We start from the raw sequence: 19740 nt of genomic DNA, 5'->3' as shown, positions 1-19740 counted from the left end.
CTTCCATCGCAGATCATATATGTTATTTACTTCTAAGGCTTGTCTGAAATCTTTCATCTGAGCTTCAGGTCTAGGTCTCCCTTCGACTTTCTCAGCTTAAGTTACAATTTTATTAAAGTCACCAATTACACACCAAGATTGGTTTGTAGATAGTTTTAACAATGACAGAAGATTTCAAGTTGCTCTTCTTTTACTCACCTCGGGGTGGTGGCCATAGAAGCCTACTAATAACCATAGTACATTCTTCCTCTCATGTAAAATTTTTGCATTAATGTGGTGATGGAAAAAATTCACAATCTCAATTCCGACTTCCCTACTCATAAAACATCCCTCACAGTCCATCCTCTCTTTTATAACTTCAAATTTACAAACTGATAGCTTTGTCTCCAATCTTCTGATTGGTATGATATGATCTGTAATACTTGTGAAAGCTCAGTGGATCTGGCCAGCTTGGCATTAATGCCCACTTTCGTTGTCAGCCAGCGTGCACAAATTCTGTTCTATCTATCTGATGTAACGCTTACTGGCCCCGGCCCGACCTTGAGCAGCTTCAGCCCATTAAACTCAAGAAAATCAACGTGCTAAACTTTGTCTCTACTGTTGATTAATTAGGCATTCTAAAGGCTGGGTGTGACTAGGTGTGCTTTTCGAATTCTTTAATGTAGTTTTTTTTTTTTTTTTTTTCTCATGAGTATTAGTGTGAGTGTGTGTATATATATATATAAGTTCCTAAATTGGTACATTTCACTGTCGTAAAAAAACCTTTTATTTTCCAATTTCCCCAATATTTGAAAATAATCTAAAAAATGAATAAGTAGTACTGCAGTACTTGCCATTATGCATTTTAAAATTTATTTGGTTTTACATGCTGCATTCTAAACTATCAAAACTACGCAAGCTACATGTTCAAACAATCAAAAATTAAAAAAATAAAAATAAAACAAAGAATTAATATATACTTTTAATTACCTTCATTTAAAATTAAACCTTTAATTAAGAGAACTTAAAAAAAATATTGGGAAACTGTTATGATAATGTACAGTGTGAAATGCGCGCGTTAGGTTTTGTTTGACCTACAGGATTTTCAATTAATGATTGTGTATTAATTCTTTCTGTCGCAACATTTAGGTAATCCGAACATGCATGAAAGTAAGCTGCTTGTGCGATATTTGCAACGTCATGTACGTGATTCGATCCACTGAAAATAATAGACTGAGTGAAGGCCAGCCATGTACACGAGGTAATTCACACCCATCTCACTTTTATTTTGAGTAATATACATGCACAACACATTTTATAATATATTTTATAATAATATTATAAGATAAAAACCGTACTTTTATAAAGTAATGTTATTTTTATTTACAAAATTACCTTTCATTTAATACATTCTTGTAAAATATATTATAAAAAATATCGTGTATAAATTATTTTTCACTCAATACTATCATATACGGAAAAATCTACATGCATGCGTGTACATCTCTCGATCTCTAAATTGTAAAACATATTCTAATTAGAAAATTGTAAGAAATAGTAACCCAAAAAGGAGGTATCTTTTCATCCTGGCCCTTATTAATAAAAAAAATAATGATTGCACTTTATGTTTTTAATAATTATCATATATTTTATATTTGGTAATCTAAAATTATCAAAATATGTTATTCAATATCCTTTTAATTATTATCTTGTGCTATCAAATGATTATAAATTTATTTATCATCATATACGTCTTATCTTCCAACTGGTTAATTAATGTACCTAAAAAATTATGAGAAAACGATAATGGTAAATATTATTTTTCTATTGTTGAGAGAAAAATTAGTTGATTGGCATATTCTTGTGAAAATCTGTGTAAAATTGAGTTGTAACAAGTGTTGAAGCAGTGTAATATGAAAAAGATTGAAGTGTGCTCAACATGGCTTGACTGGCGCTCGAGCGGGACCTTATAGAGAGGTTCGCTCGACGTGCGCTCGACTCAGCGCTCGAGCGGAACTCATACAGAGTGATTCGCTCAATGTGCGCTTGACGCAGCGCTCGAGCGGAACCATACAGAGAGGTTCGCTCAAGGTGCGCTCGACGTGGCGCTCGAGCAGAACCTATCCAGAGAGGTTCGCTCAAGGTACACTCGACATGGCGCTCGAGCAGAACCCATTCTGAGAGGTTCGCTTGATTTGCGTTTGACGTGGTGCTCGAGCAAAACTTATCTAGAGAGGTTCGCTCGACGTGCGCTCGACCTTCGCTTGACACCTCGCTCGAGCCAATGTTCAAGACAACCTAAAATTCATGATTTTGAGCGTCGTGTCTTGCTGGGACTATAAATAGAACAGGTTATTTATATTCTTTGGGTGAAGAAAACAGAGCAAAAACACAATTTCTTTTCAAGAGCATTTGAGAGAAACTTTTCTCTCATTCAAAGTTGAAACTCTTGGAAGATTTACCTTCACCAAATCACACTCAAGATAAAAACACTATAGAGTCCATTGAAGTGGACGTATTCATTGACCGGAAGGTTTCCGGAGCTGCCATGCTGCAGAGATCGAGAGGTTCTTGTGGGATACTATAGAAAGGGTTATTTATGGAGTTGCAAGCCAAGATTTAGCTACTACAAAGATTTTGTGAGTGTTTCTAAATTGGTTGTAACGAACTTATATTTCTATAGTGGATTTGTGGTGGTGACCTACATCCAGAGTGATTTTATATTTTGAAGAAGTTCTTCAAATGAGTTTCCACTCCGTGAACAAATCTCTGCTTTGATTACTTGTGTGATGCATATTTTTGATTAGTTGTATAGGTGTCAATATGTTTAGTAGACTAAGAAAATTTTGAACTACACCTATTCACCCCCTCTCTAGGTGTTGTATTGGATAGAACTACTGCTTTTTCATCTATGAAAATGGATACTCAAAAAATTACAATCATACAATCTATTTATAAGATATATACCCGACCGTCAATATTAATGGGCGAGTGTGGAGTTTTATAACACAATAGAGTTTGGATTTTTTAACTGATTTTTTATTATAAGAGTTATCATATTTGGCTATAGGATCATGAAGGTGAACTTCCCTAACAGTCATTTCAAGATAAAATGCAGTTACTACAATCACCATAACTTATAGTCATGGAACTACAATCCTATATACTCTCGATTGTAGAAAAAATATCACTTTGTGCGGCTCCCTCCTAATAGGGAGGGACAAGAAATATTCATTTGTTTCTAGGGTTCATTTCTTTTTCTTTTTATATAATAATGCATTAATTAAGAAATGGTGTTTGTGGGGGTCTCCTTATGATCCTTACTAATGTATTTTTGTATTCTTTAATTATAATATATCGAACTTTCTTTGGAAAAAAAAATCCTTAATTGTACGTCGATGCTTAATAATCATGGAATTAAAGAAAATTAAATCACCTTTAGAAACACCCAAACAATTTTCGACAACGGGCACAAGACTATGAACAAAGCGATTAATCAATCAAAGATCAAGACAAGAGTGTGAATTTAAAATGAAAGTAAAAATGGATTCACAAAGTGCAAAGAAAAGAATTCCGGCCACAGGTCGATCTTGATCGGTTATATTTCTCCAAGTTTTCCCTGATAGTTTCCTTCAATAACTCTCCAAATTTCTCCAAGAAAGAGAAAGTCTAGGACCTCATCACCGATCGTCGTTGCCTCAGCCTTGAATTGATGCTGCTTGCTGGCGTTAAAGCTATCGTTGCAGCACCAAAGAATTCCTCGTAAATGTCCAGGAAAAACTTGTCAACTATGTCGAGGTAGGCGGGGCAAGTGAGGCGAGAATAGTAATGAAGAACCTCTTCTATGTCCAACAAATGATCGACATTCCCCATATCCAACGTCTCCATCTCCTTTAGCTTTTGCGCCACCAAGCAAGTCCTGATCCCACCCTCTCTCATCATCATTCCTTTAGAACAAGAATTTTCTTGTCTCCTCCTTTGGTAGGGTATGCTTTTTATCTGATCATCTTCATGATGGTTATGATGATGATCATATTCTTCTGATCTCCTTCGATCTACATGATTCTTCTTCACTGCAGTTGCCTGTGAAAACTTCAAGAAGCTCCCACCGTACACCTCTTTTTCTTGTTGAGTTGATGATGCCATAGTACTTTGCTTCTGGATAATTCCCTTCTTTGCCATGATCTTCATGTGATCTTTATCTGATGACTCCCATTGGTCGGTGTAGAACTTGTCCAAGTCTTTGTAACTAGGCTGGACATTCATGTCTGCGCTCGCCCTGGAAGAAAAGGGATTAAGAGGAGAGGTTTTGGGAAGCTTTTGGTAGCCTTCGGAAAACAAAGACTTGAAGCTTTGTAGGGTTTTCTGGAAGAACTTCTTGGTGTTGGAAATGGAGTTTCGTAGCAGCATTATTGGTGATAATAATAGCTAGATGAGATGTTTGTTGGTTGATTCTACCAATATTCTCTGCAAAGAAAAGTCGGACAAATATCGATGATCTTTGCTTGGCTTCTTGTTGATGATGATCTTCCGTGAAGGTTTTTCTTTATACAGGTAAAAGGAAATGGAGGAGCCAGTGAAAGGTTGTTTAACTTTCTCTAGGAAAACGGGCTTTTCCTTCAATTTCTTTCTCTCCTTTGCATCATCCCCACTTTGTTTTTCTCTTTGTCCTCACACGCTCCTTTCTTGTCTGTGTTTTCTTCTTGCTTCCCAAACGGGTCCCCACTCACTCTCTCTTTCTCTCTCTCTCTCTCTCTCTCATGAAGGTGTCAAGTATAGAAGAAAGCGTGTGAATTGAGCCCCATTTACAATTATATACAATAATAAATAAATAAAGATAGTTTCGTTGCTTTTACTTTTGATGGTGGAGTTGGTGTGTAGCACCTTTAGGAGAATGAAAGGAGCGGGTGCGTCCCCGCGTGGTTGTTGAATTGAGCCTCTCTCTCTCGCTCGATCGCAGATCATCATCTCTAGCGGCCGGCTTACTAATTGATTGGATTTAATGCTTATATACATCTTTGTATTTCATGATCGTGAGGGTACGTATAATTTTATACACTCCTTAGTACCATTGGCATTCACCTAGCTAGACGGAACCTACCTCCATGCAGTACCGATCAAGCTGGGTCGATAGATTGTGAAATGAAATCCAGGTAAAAGGGAGTTTTGGCCTTCGATCCATCTGTCAGTACTGTAATTTTAAGTTAGAAAGAAGAGCATATATATATATATATATATATATATATATATATATAAATGCTATTTAAGTTATATATGAATAGTATATTTTATATAATAAAATAATTCATACTAAATAGATGATGTATAGTCTACTTTGTTTATCATGTACTGTCTTCGCACAACATTAATTAAGTCCTAGTTTCAATCGGAATGCTCAGATTGATATATACAATTAGAAATTTATTAATATTTGTTACACGTGCGATTATCATCCCGTTAATCACGGATGGCTAGCTAGCTGGACTTGGTCTTGTTCTTCTTTTTCAAACTAAATTATTCTGTGCTGATGATTGAACAAAAGGGATTGTAATGCAGGTATATATAAAACAAGAGTTAGTTTATATACGATCTTCATTTATGTAAATTCATACAGTTTGTTTAAAAAAATTTTAAAATTATAATAATACTTTTTTTAAAACGATATTATTATTTCTTTTATCTTTATTTATTAATAAAACTGTACATATAATTTTCATTCCAAATAGAATTTCTAATAAAACAATACTGTGTATAAAATATATACTAATTAATCACTGAATAATATTCCAGTACCACTCCAGCTTGCTTCTTTTTCAAACGTTGAACATATAAGAAATAATTTGTACAAATTTTAAATAGATAAACTCTATATAAGTTTTTATAAAAAAATAGATTTCACTTTAAAAAAATATAAAAAAAAAACTATTATTTATTAGTAAGATTCATTATTTTATAAAAAATTTATATAAAATTTATCTATTTAAAATTTATAATTAACATTACTCATCTGACATTGACAGAGATTCAAACATTGTGGTGCACAGCCAATCCACGTACGACATGAGTCATGTAATGTGGTCAGACAGAACTTAAAAAGTAAGAAATGACGTTAGAGGCCGGGTTTTTTTTTTTTTAAATATTATGTCATGATTTGTATATTTCTACAATATTGTACGTTAATCTAGCTCACATAATGTAATTTTCATAACATTAATTTTAACCTAAGATTAAGCCTTTTTCATCTACATGAGTATTTTCCCACAATCCTTTTGAGGGATTGAGAAAGATTTGTAGATTATTAATTAGAAAAACTAGGATTTTCTTTTTTTATCATTTTTAAGGGTCAAACTCGCGTCGGGGAGTTTTTTTTCCTTTTTTTTTTCTGAAAGCAGTATGCATGGGACTGCTTTCCGGCCCACATTTTTGGGAGGGAATGACTTCTCGAAAAGAAATCTCCCATCCACCTTTTCATTAATTGAACCTGATGATCTCTCTCAACACTCCCCTCTACATTTTCCATTCGAAAGTCGTGTAATATTAAATTAATGACAATCGATTCTCTCTTTTATAACAATATGATCAGTAAAAACTTTTGTGGGAATTAAGTGTCAAAATTAAGATATCCTTTTTGGACAATGAAAACTTTTTAGAAATGAATATAAAGTACTACGTACTACAGTTTAAGGACTAAAAGATGTACCAAAAAAAAAAAAAAGATTTTAAGGATTAGAATTCATATACGTAACCTCCTGCCTAGTACTCCTCCTTTGTATAATACCCAATATTAATACACACATTAAATAAAAGAAAAATATTATGCATCAGTCACTATTTATTCTCATACTCTAAATTTATAATTTTTCATAATGTAAAAGTGTTTTTTATAGTATGTGAGGTATAGAATGGTAAATATATAGTGACTGATGAGGAGAATTTTTCTAAATAAAAACATTTAAGTTTGTTGTGTGTAACATCTTTGATATGGTTAGCTAGCTAGAGAACGGCCATGACACGAAAACCTTCTTTTGTGGTGAAAAAACAAACAAATGTTAAATACTGTCATACAGAGCTACTACAAGAAAAACGGATTTTTTTGATTATTTAATTGCGACGAAAAGACCATTTGTGATCAAAACAGACTCATTTTGACTGTAAATAGTCATTTCGCTAGAATTAACTGGTCACAAATAAGTAGTTTTCGAGCAAATTTTACACACTTTTATCTATATTATCTATATATATATATATATCATGTTAAAATTTTATATCAATATCTAAACTTATGCACCAATACACACCATGCATGCAAGATGATTCTTAAGCTAATCAATATAGACGTTGCATGCACAATATTCAACATCCTCATAAAAATTCACGAGATCAAAAGCAATCTATAAACTAATTACATATTGACACATCTAACACAATACTGATGGTCGCACACGACGAATAATAATATCATGTTAACTTGTAAACTCTTATAGGTCATATATCCCTTTCTCTGAAACTGGACGTGGAGGTGAAATCGTGATAGAAGTGGCTAATTCGTAAATAGTTGGGCAAGTTTGAAGTAAAATTTCAGATATGTTCGTACTATATATGCAGAGGTATTTGTTGATTATTTAATATGATAATAGCTATTAATTTATAATGAAAATAAACTCATTTTAATAAAAAATATTTATTTTTATAAGAAATAATTGATCACAAAGAAGCATTTTTTTTGTAAACTATATTTTCATCATCCTGCCATGCATACATGCGTTGGTTTTCTCCTGATTTTAATGTTTCCATACTTTCAACCCAAAAAAAAGTACTAACAAATTAATTAATCAAGTTTTTATATTTTTAAATCGAATTTTATTATGTACAAGTAAATTTACGTACCAATTTATATATTAATATTGTTACCTTCATATTTTAAATTTAAATTAGTATTGTTTTTAATAAAATTTATTTTTTAATCAATCATATTAAATAGATATATATATTAATATGCATAATTACTTACAATTATATTTTTCCTTTTGAGTCCCCCTCCTTTCTTAAACATGTCGCATCTTTTTTTGTTAGTGAATTGATTGTCGGAAGAAGAATATTAATCAGAGTGTTAATGTCAATACATCATGCACTTAGCCGTTTAGCTGGCTGGTGGAGTAAACCTAATACGCGGTTGTTGTTGGCGGCGGCTACAATACTCTGTACTATACAAAAGTGATGATATTCAGCTGATGATAAAGACTAAAGAACGGCTATTGGCCTACCCGACTGATACAGTTGTGCTATACTATCAACTCCTACCAATGGCATTAGGCCACGCGTTCTAGAGTTGGAACCCGTCCACGTCACTTGGACAGTAGAGTGTGACCTAGCGGCTGCTCTCACGGCTCTCAACCCTGGTCCCTTGCTGCTCAGGATTTGTGCAGAACACCCCCATAGCCCATAGGGCTATTCATAGGGTTGGTTTGGAGAGTGACAAATGAAAATTTTATCGATATTATACTTTGGAATAATAATTAAATAATTTAAAGGCTGTTTTAAGTAATGAGATGAGGTGAATAAAAAATTATTAAAATATTATATTTTAATATTATTATTATTTTAAAATTTAAAAAAATTAAATTATTTATTATATTTTATGTAAAAATTTAAAAAAATTATAATGATCATATCAGATCAGATGAAACTATATTTGAATTCAAACAGGGCCTAAGTTGAGTATTTTTTAAATTTTGAGAAATGAGAGGAAAAAAATTAAATAAAAAATATTATAAAGTTAAAATATTATTAGAATATAGTTTAAGATAAATTCTTCTCATCGCCACTATTTACTACCGCACACTCTATACACTATGAAAAAAAAACTATAGGTATAGGGTGCGAAAATGAATAGTAGCTGATATATAGAATTCATCATAGTTTTATAATATTATTTTTGTTTTGAATTTGAAAAAGTCAAGTTATTTTTTATTTTTTGTTTGAAAGTTTGAAAAAATTATAATGATTAATTTGAAAATTTTGTATTTAAATTATGTTTAAGAATGAGATAAGATAACATGAAATGAGATAATTTGATAATTTTGAGATGAGATCTATTTCCAAACAAACCCTAAACATTACATTCATATCCCTTCTCATGCCCGGCCTGGCCTGTAATGAAGCCCAATGTATTGACTCAACCCAACTGGAGTTCCCTTTGATGGGTGCTATCTCTGGGCTAAACCAAGTGCCCAAACCTCCATTTCAGCTTTTCTTTTGCTGTTTTCCTTAAGACAGCTCGGTAGCAAGGATGCTCCGGTAGATTTGGGATCTTTAGTAAATGACCATATTTAGCTGAAACCCCAAATAATGGCCCAGCCGAGGCCGAAAGGCGGAATGAACCGGGTTGGTCCTATGTTGGACAATCGGAACCTGATCACTTTGCGCTTGCACCTGTTCCATTCCTTTATTTTGTTGTTCTGTAGTGTGTAATTGTGTATGAGAGCGAGAGAGAGAGAGAAGAGGCCCGAGAACCCAAAATCGTGAACCTTAACCAGAATGCTAACCCAATAGACAAGAAACTGAGCAAAATAATAGAAACTGCTGCCATAAACAGACACTCTTTAATTTGTATCCTATATCTGGAATGCCAACAACAAATTTACTTCACAGTTTGTCATTTGCTCCAAAAGTGACATCCCAGATTTGCCATAGAAAGCTCACTGCACCCACCCAACACAGAGAAGCCAGACACCCAAAATCCATCTTCTCTCACCCCATATACAAATTCCAAATAGACAAGTTTCATATAATTCTTTTGTAAAAAAAAATCCTAAGGCTTGTTTATTTAAGATTTATACAAATCGTTTCTCTTTCTTTTCTTTTTTTTCCTTTTGTTTTATCTTTTCCATCCATCCCTTTTACACATGCAATGTAAAACAGCTATCAATCTCAGACATGGTCCCCTACAAAATAAGAGGTTTTCTTGCTGTTCATAATATTCTCTATCTCAGTAAATCCCTCAAAACATTAATTTTTACCTCCCATATTATCTCATTCCATTCTGCCTTTCTCATCAATTCTTCGAAAAGGACTTTTCATGCATCTACGACGTTTCAGTTTCAAAAGCTTTTTGTTTCGTTTAATGGGGTTCGTGCATCATTCCTTATACCTCTTAGATACCAACTCCTCTTTTCTTTTTCTTCTTTCTAATATAAATGTTCAAACAAAACCTGATGCATGCCATTGCCAGCCCACCATTGATGCTTTTTTAGTGTAGTATCAAAGCTAGTTATGCTGTCCAATGAGACCTGATCAAATGCGTCTTTCTTTTTTTTTATTATTACTATTACTGTCATTACCAGCTTTGAGCTCCCTTGTTGGTTATGTTTTATTTGAAACACAAACGGCTCAAGGACAACAGGACATAATGCTATAAGAATTGAACTCTATTCGATGTTAGGATACATGTGGCTATATATGTTTGGTTTGTGCTGTTTTTCCCCCCATAATCCATATAATGGAGACAAATGGATTGTATTATTAAATCTGAAATGGTTTAACAACACAACAAATCTGCATGTACCTAACTCTTCATCATATAACTTGTCTTTTATCTACCAGCAATTTGAAAACTTATTAAATTGTTGTTTGTTTGTCGACGGGTGTCGTGCCAATCATGGCTAAATTGCCGTGCCAACAAGGAGATCTGACCATTTTTGGTCTTTTATTACTCTAGGATGTTTGAATATCATCCTTTGTCGTTCACAAGCATTAGAAACTTTCCCTTTTCTGTTAGCTTATACAAGAATATTGTATCATGATATTGATCTCTATGAGTGTGATTTCAAATGTTCTAATCCTAGCTCATACCAGTTATTTTCAAAGGGAAAAAAGGTAAAGCTGGTTTTCTTAAAGTCCAAGAAGTAAAAAGAGGCTTTTTTGGCTTTCAAGCAGTAAAAAGGATAACGATGGAGCTTATTATCTTTTTCACAAGTGATTCAAGTCAACCACGCAAGAATTTGAGACAGCCTTTTATGTTTTTCGGAGCGCATTTGTTTTCAAATCAAGCAAAACAATCGTTCCCATCCACATCTTTTCAATTTCTATGTTGAAAAGTCCAGGACCTATCCATAAAAGGTTAAGAAACATGAAACACCCGTGGCTTTGTCTTCTCATTTCACTTTTAGCTGTTTTAAAGCATCAACAACTATTCACGTCCTTGCTTATGGGCGGGACATATCCTACTTCCTGATCTTCTAATGTTGGCCACATTCTTCGTCTTTTCAAACACGGTTGTTTCGCTGTATAATCAAAGACTAAAGCAAGAAAATCCCACACTGATCTCTGTAAAATGTTGGCTACACGAAACAATGAAAAGATTGGCAGTAAAAACTTGATCAAGAGAATTGGAGAAAATGGAGGATATCCATTAATGAAGTTAGTTTTCTGGCTAACATTTTTCCTAGAAAGACTAAGCATTCGCAGAAAACAAAGACGGTTTTCTTCAAGACCAATTACAAAACAGAGCCTCGCATATCTCGGTGAACGCCTCCACAATGATCTTATGATGATGGTACGAATTCAGAGACAGGAAACACTGCAAGAGTTGCTCCAAATCTTTGGCCGCAAACATCTGCTTCTCAACGATCATTTCCACCATTGACGTCCTGAAATCGTTGTACGGATCGCTGGACCTCTTCACCACAGCAAAGCTATCCTTCACTTTCCCCTGCATTGGCATTAGGCCCAGCCCAGCATAACTCCGAGCAGTCCGCGGAGCCCCGTACCGTTTCCGACGAGAACGACGTTGCTGAGACTCGGATGAATCGGAAGAGAGGCTCTTGGAAGAGAAAAGAGTGTCGGTCTCGTCCTCTCTTTCATCTTCGTCTTCTTCGCTGCTATACCACCACCCACCAAAACTCATATCCTCCTGCGAAAAAGAGCTAAAGGGAAAGGCTTCTGCATGCTTGTTCTTCATCTGGGTCGTCTTCTTTTTCTTCTTATTCTTGCTTCTATCTAAGCCTTTCTTATTCTGCTTAAACTTTAAATCTCCGAACTGGAAGAACGGATTCAAGGGAGAGATTGGAGACGCAGGAGGCCGGCAAGTTCGTCCGGCGGGGTTGGCCGATGCGAAAGGCGAAAATGGCTCAGAGACTTTCCTTCTGGAGAGTAACTCTCTGGCAGGTATTATGCAGCTGTTGTGAATGATTTCTGGGGTTTGGGAAGGTTTGGGTCTGCAAATGGAGCGAAAGGCTCGATGCTTTGGGGACAAGGCGGGCTCGATCATGTGGAACTTTTGGTGGTTTTGTGGGACAAAGACGGCTTTTTCGACAACGTCGGAGTGGTTTCGAGACCGGCAAGAGCCGATTGAGGCTCGGAACAAGCGAGAGATTCGCAGCTTGAATCGGTTTTCCATGCGAGAGGCTTTGCGTGGGCCGGGAGAGACTTAGGAAGAGAGACGGCGGTGTTATTATGAGGAGAGGATATAGAGAAGGATGATGCATGAGAAAATCGAAACTAGTAGATGTTCTTTAAATCATGAGAAAAGCGGTCTTACTTTAAAAGGCTCTGAGAGCGACTTTTGCTCGCTGTCTTCGTCCTATTCTTTTAATTCTACTTGAGAAAATTAGGCAGGCAGCCCAATATTTAAATTTGTTAAATTATTATTTGTATTTTTTTATAATCAAAAACCATCAATAATATTTATTGCAATACCAACATCTTTCTGTTCCTTCATGACAGTATGCATAATCTGTATAGACCCCTCTTGTAACTAAATTCTTTCATTTGTTTGCATAAGAGCCAATTTTGCTAGTAGATGAGTCACTTCATTTGCATCTCTGTAGTTGAATATCACAATCCAGCCAGGCCATTCTTTCAGCATTAACTGAGTAGTGAGTATCATACACCAAAGATCCATACTCTATGATAAAGAGATTTTCATTGTTGTTTGTCACCTTTACAATAATTTGAGAGTCCCCTTCAAATACTATTCTAGCAAAACCCAAATCTGCACATATCTCCATTGCCTTCCTTAAAGCCATGCCTTGGCTATAACAGGTTTCTTGTTATAGCTAAAATTTGTGTAAACACTGTCCATGATATCACTTGACTCATCTATGATAATGATTCTCAATCTTATCTTTTTAATTTGCTAATCATCCACATACGCATCCCAGTTAGCTTTCACATACCTGTCAATCGGCTTTTACCATTTAGCTATACTTCTAGCTGAGGAGGAGGCAATCCATCAAACAGCTTGATCGAGAATGAAAAGATTGTTATAAAAGAAAACCACATTCTCCCTTCCAAGACTCTTTCCCTCTCAGCTTTAGTCTCAAATGTAATCACATAGAGGTTGGGGCTAATATCTTGGAACTGAAAAGGCTTGTTCACCCTCTAGATTTTTGCCATAGTTGATTTTATCACTTCCTTGCTTATCAGACAATCTGTGCAGACCTTGCCCACTTTGCTCCTTTCACTTTTCATATGAGTGATATCAGTCAAATTGGCAACATCTACTTCAATTTGCTTATCTTCTTCCTATGTTAGCCTAAACTGTTTCCACTTCTCTTCCAAACTATCCATGACTAACACCCTAAATCAATAATACTGGACCAGGAAGCACCACCCTTACGATGTAAGCCGTGACTTAAAATCAAAATTTTGAATTTCGTACCATACTGGCCGGTACGGCCAAAATATACCGTTTTCGTGGCTTAGCCGGTACAGAAAAGGGTATAGTTTCGTACCGATCAGAATTTCAGCCGTTTTGGCCCGTATCGACCTATATTTTTGCCTTTACTTTTTTCTTCTTTATTTTTCATCTCTTCCAACTACAAGTGCATTTTTTGACCCTTAATTCAAACAAGACTATTTATAATTTATATTTATATATAATTTATTCATATATAGACTATTTCAAAACGATACCGGTACCGAAATATCTGGTTTCAATGACTCGATCGAAACGATCAACGATACAGTATTCAAAACATTGCTTAAAACACTCCACCTCTTCCACTCTTAGTCGAGAGAGAACGAGAGAAGACTTTCCCAAAACCCCATAATTATTATTTGTCTTAAACATTTAATTAAGATGTTCATCAAGTAAAATAATCATTTAAACTGACGAAAAAATGTATATTAAATTATTTATTATATCCTTAATTAACGTATAAAAATGAATAAGACAAAAAAAAATAAAATTGGGTATCCTAAACTAGTAATTGTAGGTTTTACATTTTGCATTTTAAATTATCAAAATTGACAGGTTCTAATTATAAAATAAATTACACTGAACATTCTTAATTATCCAATTCAAATAGGTATTAAAAGGTGAACCAACCGTGATCCATAACATGATTATTTGTGGTATATTAGCAATTAATTGGTTTGATATAAAAATTAAAGCCAACCTAATTACATTAAATTGTGTTACTTAGTAATGCCTTAACGGTCGAGCTAGCTAGTTGGAGCTGGATTTTCGAAACTCCAATGGATTTATTATGACAACAATTAATATATAGCTAGGTCGTAATTTATATATATGGAAGTACTGCCTGTCTTGACATTGTACGTTTTAGACATTTTGTCTTTTAGATAATGATCGGGATAAAAGTTGAAAGTTAAATAAAATATTATTAGAATATTATTTTTTAATATTATTATTATTTTAAAATTTAAAAAAGTTGAATTATTTATTATATTTTATGTAAAAATTTAAAAAAAATTATAATAACTAAAAAAGATAAGATAAAATATTTCTTGTATCCAAAGAGGATTTAGTTGCATGCAGCTCCTTGCTTTATATATATTATATATATATATATATATATTCGTAGAACGTTTGTTCATGATCAGTCTAATTAAAATCATTCGGGGCGGCGAAACAATCATTCATAAGCTCCATGAAAGTTGATCAGTTTAACGATCGGTGCAACGAAGTTGCAGATTCGAAGGATATCAAACAATCATGCATTATGACTAGCTAGCTAGCTAGCAATTCATCATCATGAATGCCATCTTGTCTTTTAATTTAATTTCTTCTGTCCACTGCAATGCAGTACTTAGTACGTACGATGTACATAATATACGTACATAATCTTGTACATCGTACACCGATCGTTATAATCAGTAGGGGCCTAGGGGACCGATTGATGAGTAATAAACTAAAGTGCTGGCGTATGAAGGGTTGTAATTGATCTTGATCAGTATTTCAAATTCAAATTGGTTAAAAGCTGGTTGTTGGGTTCTAAGAAAAAGTCATAAAGATGATTTGAATAATTGACCTTATATATAATAGAAGAGTAACGCTAGATAATATAATCTTAGGGTATGTAATACATACTTATTTTGAAAACAAGTAAGGTATATTATTAAAAAATAATTTTTCTATTTGGATTCTAGATTTACAGACTTTTTTTAAAAAAAAGTGCGCGATACTTTATTTTTTTAATAGAATATCTTATTTTAAAAAAAAAAAGAATGCACAATATTTACATATTCTTAAACTGTAAATATAATTTATCTTAATATAATAATACAATGGAACATGCATGTAAATTAATTAAGATGGTGTGTGCGTAGTGTGAACTGAATTTGCGGTAACCTATTTTCTACATCTCATCACTGAATTTGCGGTAACCTGTTTTCTACATTTCTGATGAGTAATGTTACATATATATAATTGTGTAATTCATAAGTACTGTGTAATCATTTTAAAAAATAATAGAATCTATTATTAAAAAAATTATTATTTTTTTCATGTGAGCCATATATATACTTATTTTTTAAAAAAATAAAATTCTGAGGCATTTGTGCATTTTACGATTACAAAAATATTTATGCTCTAAAAATTGCGCATGCATACCACTTGCCGACACTTGCATGGATACCAAAAAAGTGTACTTTCTTTGGAGTTATTTTTATAATGTATAAACACGTGGTAGAATTCCTTGGATCGTATTGAAAATTAAAGTATATTTATAGGTCTATTCATTAATGTTGAAAATAAAAATAAAATAAAATAAAAAAGAGATGGAGAAAGAAGGATGAGAGAGACTTTAAGGGATATATCTTTGTTATTCTGAATAGTACATTAACATATCATGTCCTATTTACAGAGAAATGAGGTTAGAGAAATAATAACATATGTCTTATTGATTTACACAATAAACTAAATATGGTAGAGAATAAATTATATTACCGTACATATTAGAATATTATGAATGTATTCTAAGTATTGTAATATTTTAACACACATCAACTGCATCATTATGTAGAAAACTGACATGTCAATTAACAAAAAACTAGTTTTGATTTTTCTTTAATTGTAAAGAATTTCATAACAAGTGATATATTTATACACTAACTGACGGTAATATATATATATATATAGCACTTTTCTTGATCTATTACGGACAGAGTAAGAGTTCTGCTATATAAAATCACTTTTGTGTATTCTTTACGCACTCTATGGATGTAATTGACCAAACCAGTTATTTTATATTAAAAAAAATAACGCAACCAATCACATTAATAGATTGTGCAAAAGAGTATACAAAAGTGACTGTACAGTTTTTGATAGTATATATGATGTGAATTCCATTAATGGGATTTTTATCAAATGAAGTGGAACGTGATCAATAGGATCATAGTTTACTAGGATTTCTTCTCATAAGTCAACCTTTCGCAATGGTTGTTACTCTTTTTAATTATTTAATTAATGGACTGTAATTAGTTATAAAAGCAATTTAACTTAGGTTAGATTTTAGGAACTAAATAGGGGTCAAACTTAAATTTAAAATTAATATTGGAGTATTTGGTTATGGAAACCTAAAATTGCACGTACGTTTGTACGTAGTACTATACCAGAAATCAGATATTACAAACACGAGAGAGAGAGAGAGAGAGAGAGAGAGAGAGAGAGAGAGAGAACTTTGAAATGCGAGACTCATATGCATGCATACATGGTCGAGGACAAATTAGGTAAACAGTAGTAATAGTGTCGCCTTTTCCATGTTCAGTATGGGCAAATTTTATTATATTGTCAATTGTCATATTTAGATGATCTGCATGTTTTGGATTTACATGCACATTTTGTCGATATGCACCTGTCTGCTTCAACTAGTCCACAGGTTTGACGACAAAGTGTAGAGGATCTAAGCGCCTTTGGATGCATCATAAGGTTGAATCTTTAAGTAGGGAGTCTTCCATTTCCCTTCCCAAAAGAAAACGCAAAACTTCATCAGCATTTGATCAAATTAACATTATGTCAAGTTATCTCTCTCTCTCTCTCTCTCTCTCTCTCTCTCTCTCTCTCTCATTAGGGATCCAGCATCTCATAGTCATAGAAGCTTCCAACAACAACAAAACAAACCAAAGGATGCAGCTTTTGCCCTTTTCTACAAAATAACCCACCAAGAGCTAACAGACAGTTTAATTCAGCTTTTGAAGTTGAAGTTAGCTTAATGACAAGAAGACCTACATTGTAGCATAGATTTCCTACACCTCCTTTGCTTGCTTTGATGCATCGTTATTTATATGTGTGTTGTGTGTGTGTGTATGTATATATATATATATATATATATATATATTCAAAGGCTCTGCAAAATTTCAGCCATTTTCAACTGGCTTTTCGAAGAAAGGAATAGATCAGAGAGCAACCGCAGTAAGTATTTTGACATTTGAATTATGACTTTTGGTTAAGGTCGATTGGTTTGTTTATATAATTTCACTTTTCACGTGGGGTTGTCGTTTATTTTGTCTGTATGCATGAAACCTTACAACCTTAATAAAATATTATAAGATCAGCAAATCAATTCAACCATGCATTTTCTTCATGAATATTGCAGATAGTTTGAACAGTAAATTAATTAGTAATTTGGCTCTATACGTGGAGTTTCAAAAATTAGGTCAGGCAAACGGCACACGCACATGGTTCAGGTTTGTGGTATGCAGGTACATGTTGATGCTTTTTACATGAAGAATTGCCTGGATTTTGTAGCGCCTAGCTAGGCGGCTATGTACCCGATGGTAAAAGTCATCGAATAGGCAGTATTCATGAAAAGTGGGTTGTACCATTACAATGCCATGCATGCATGTAGCTAGGTTATTGGATTTTGTCTATGCAAGCATCAGCATATATGTTCAAGACCCGTGACAGACCATATCTGTCCTCCACTGTCATCCTTGTTCTTATAATTTCTTTTTCTTTTTCTTTTTCTGTTTTTTATGGGTTTTTTTGCAAGAAAATGCTAGATATATACAGAGATCCTATAAAAATAAAATTACACAATGATGTGGGTTAGTTTGATGCAATTTGTTAGATCATCTGTTTTATATTAAAATGTATTTTATACAATCTGACATATACCTTCAAGACACAATGATTTATAAGATGGCTTTGCACGTAGAACAAACATTTCTCTTTTTACAATTTACAACCTCTCCAGTACTCTCACATTAATTAATGTCTGAAACAAATCGAATACCGACATTTATTTTAACGTTGCCCGCATATCACGGTTTTTTTTTTTTTGTAGTGAAGATCTAGATTTTCAGCTTGCATAAGAATGATATATTCACCTTTTTTAGGTGCGCGCCTTCTGTCCGGTTTACCTAAAAATTGGAATCCTTAATTTCGAGCAAAAAAAGAACCAAAGGCGTTGATCTAGTACTGTTCAAACAGTTTGATCAGTTTAATACTCACAAGCATGGTACTGCTGGGCTCTGTGTTGGTGACAGCTTGTTTTGATCATTTAGATATTCCTAATTACTATTTATCATCTGTTTTACTATCATCTTTTCAGCATTAATCTATAATATAGTATTAAATGATTTGAGATTAATGATTTTCTTCTATTTATAAGTTAATCATTTGATGTCACGTTAAGGAATATATATTAGAAAGAAAATTATAACAAAGTAAATGAATAAAACTTTCCATTTCTAATTAAAATCTTGAGACAAAATAAGATGCTTTACAATATCTGTTCATTTGCTTATACCTTCAATGCAAACCAAATGTGATAGTAGCTAGCTAGCTAGGCTCTCGATCGGCAAATTATATAAAGATCACTGGGAATGAAAGTTGGTATCATTGTTTGGCAAACTTCACGTGTAGTATATATTCATTGATGATGCATGCGTTAGTATGGAAATGAATTTATCGTGTATTAAAGAGCAATGCAAGATACAGTCTTAGCCCTTGTTTGGATTCAGAATTTACCTCAATTCATCTCATCTCATTATTACAACTCTTCTAAATTTTCACACAAAATATAATAAACAATTCAACTTTTTAAATTTCAAAATAATAATAATATTAAAAATAATATTTTATTTAACTCATTTAAAACCATCTCAACTCATCTCTGAATCCAAACAGGACCAGTAATTTAAAAAAAAATGGAATCCATCATAAAATAGTGAGTTTTATTTTATTTTTTTTTATTTTATTTTTTTTTTTGAGTTACAGATGCACCCAGTTTTTATCAGATGAGGGACTACGTTGGAGTTGCACAAACTAATTAATTACTTATCAACGTTAAATGATGGATTAATTAGGTGATCAGGCATAGATATGGGAATTCAAATTTCAGTCGACCTCATGCCGATATCTCACCCTTAAAATATCGGGATCGGTGTCATTCGGACAAAGTACAACTCGCATGCATGTTTGAAATTAAAACTGATTGATGCGCGCCTGCCTCATTCATTTTCACTATTTTATTTCACCGTGAAAAGATTTAAAATTCACGCATGCAGTTCACCAAA

General features: G+C 33.4%; 2 protein-coding genes across 2 annotated transcripts; both read right to left on the bottom strand.

The window, feature by feature from the left end:
• Nucleotides 1–3454: 3454 nt before the first annotated feature.
• On the bottom strand, nucleotides 3455–4747 carry LOC121248058. The gene has a single exon (XM_041146413.1). It carries the CDS (start codon nucleotides 4387–4389, stop codon nucleotides 3649–3651), a length of 741 nt encoding a protein of 246 aa, XP_041002347.1. The 5' UTR covers nucleotides 4390–4747; the 3' UTR covers nucleotides 3455–3648.
• Nucleotides 4748–11366: 6619 nt separating this feature from the next.
• On the bottom strand, nucleotides 11367–12493 carry LOC121248667 (transcription repressor OFP8-like). The gene has a single exon (XM_041147208.1). The coding sequence runs from the start codon at nucleotides 12374–12376 to the stop codon at nucleotides 11465–11467; it is 912 nt and encodes a 303-aa protein (XP_041003142.1). The 5' UTR covers nucleotides 12377–12493; the 3' UTR covers nucleotides 11367–11464.
• Between the last annotated feature and the right edge of the window lie 7247 nt (nucleotides 12494–19740).

The sequence above is a fragment of the Juglans microcarpa x Juglans regia genome, chromosome 2D (genome assembly GCF_004785595.1).
Source record: "Juglans microcarpa x Juglans regia isolate MS1-56 chromosome 2D, Jm3101_v1.0, whole genome shotgun sequence".
Lineage (NCBI taxonomy): Eukaryota > Viridiplantae > Streptophyta > Magnoliopsida > Fagales > Juglandaceae > Juglans > Juglans microcarpa x Juglans regia.
Note: the sequence above shows the minus strand (reverse complement) of the source record. Positions and strands in the feature narration are given on the sequence as shown.

What these genes read in the sequence shown, in the direction of transcription:
- LOC121248667 (XM_041147208.1), bottom strand. Translation starts at nt 12,376, where the DNA reads ATGGAAAACCGATTCAAGCTGCGAATCTCTCGCTTGTTCCGAGCCTCA.
- LOC121248058 (XM_041146413.1), bottom strand. Translation starts at nt 4,389, where the DNA reads ATGCTGCTACGAAACTCCATTTCCAACACCAAGAAGTTCTTCCAGAAA.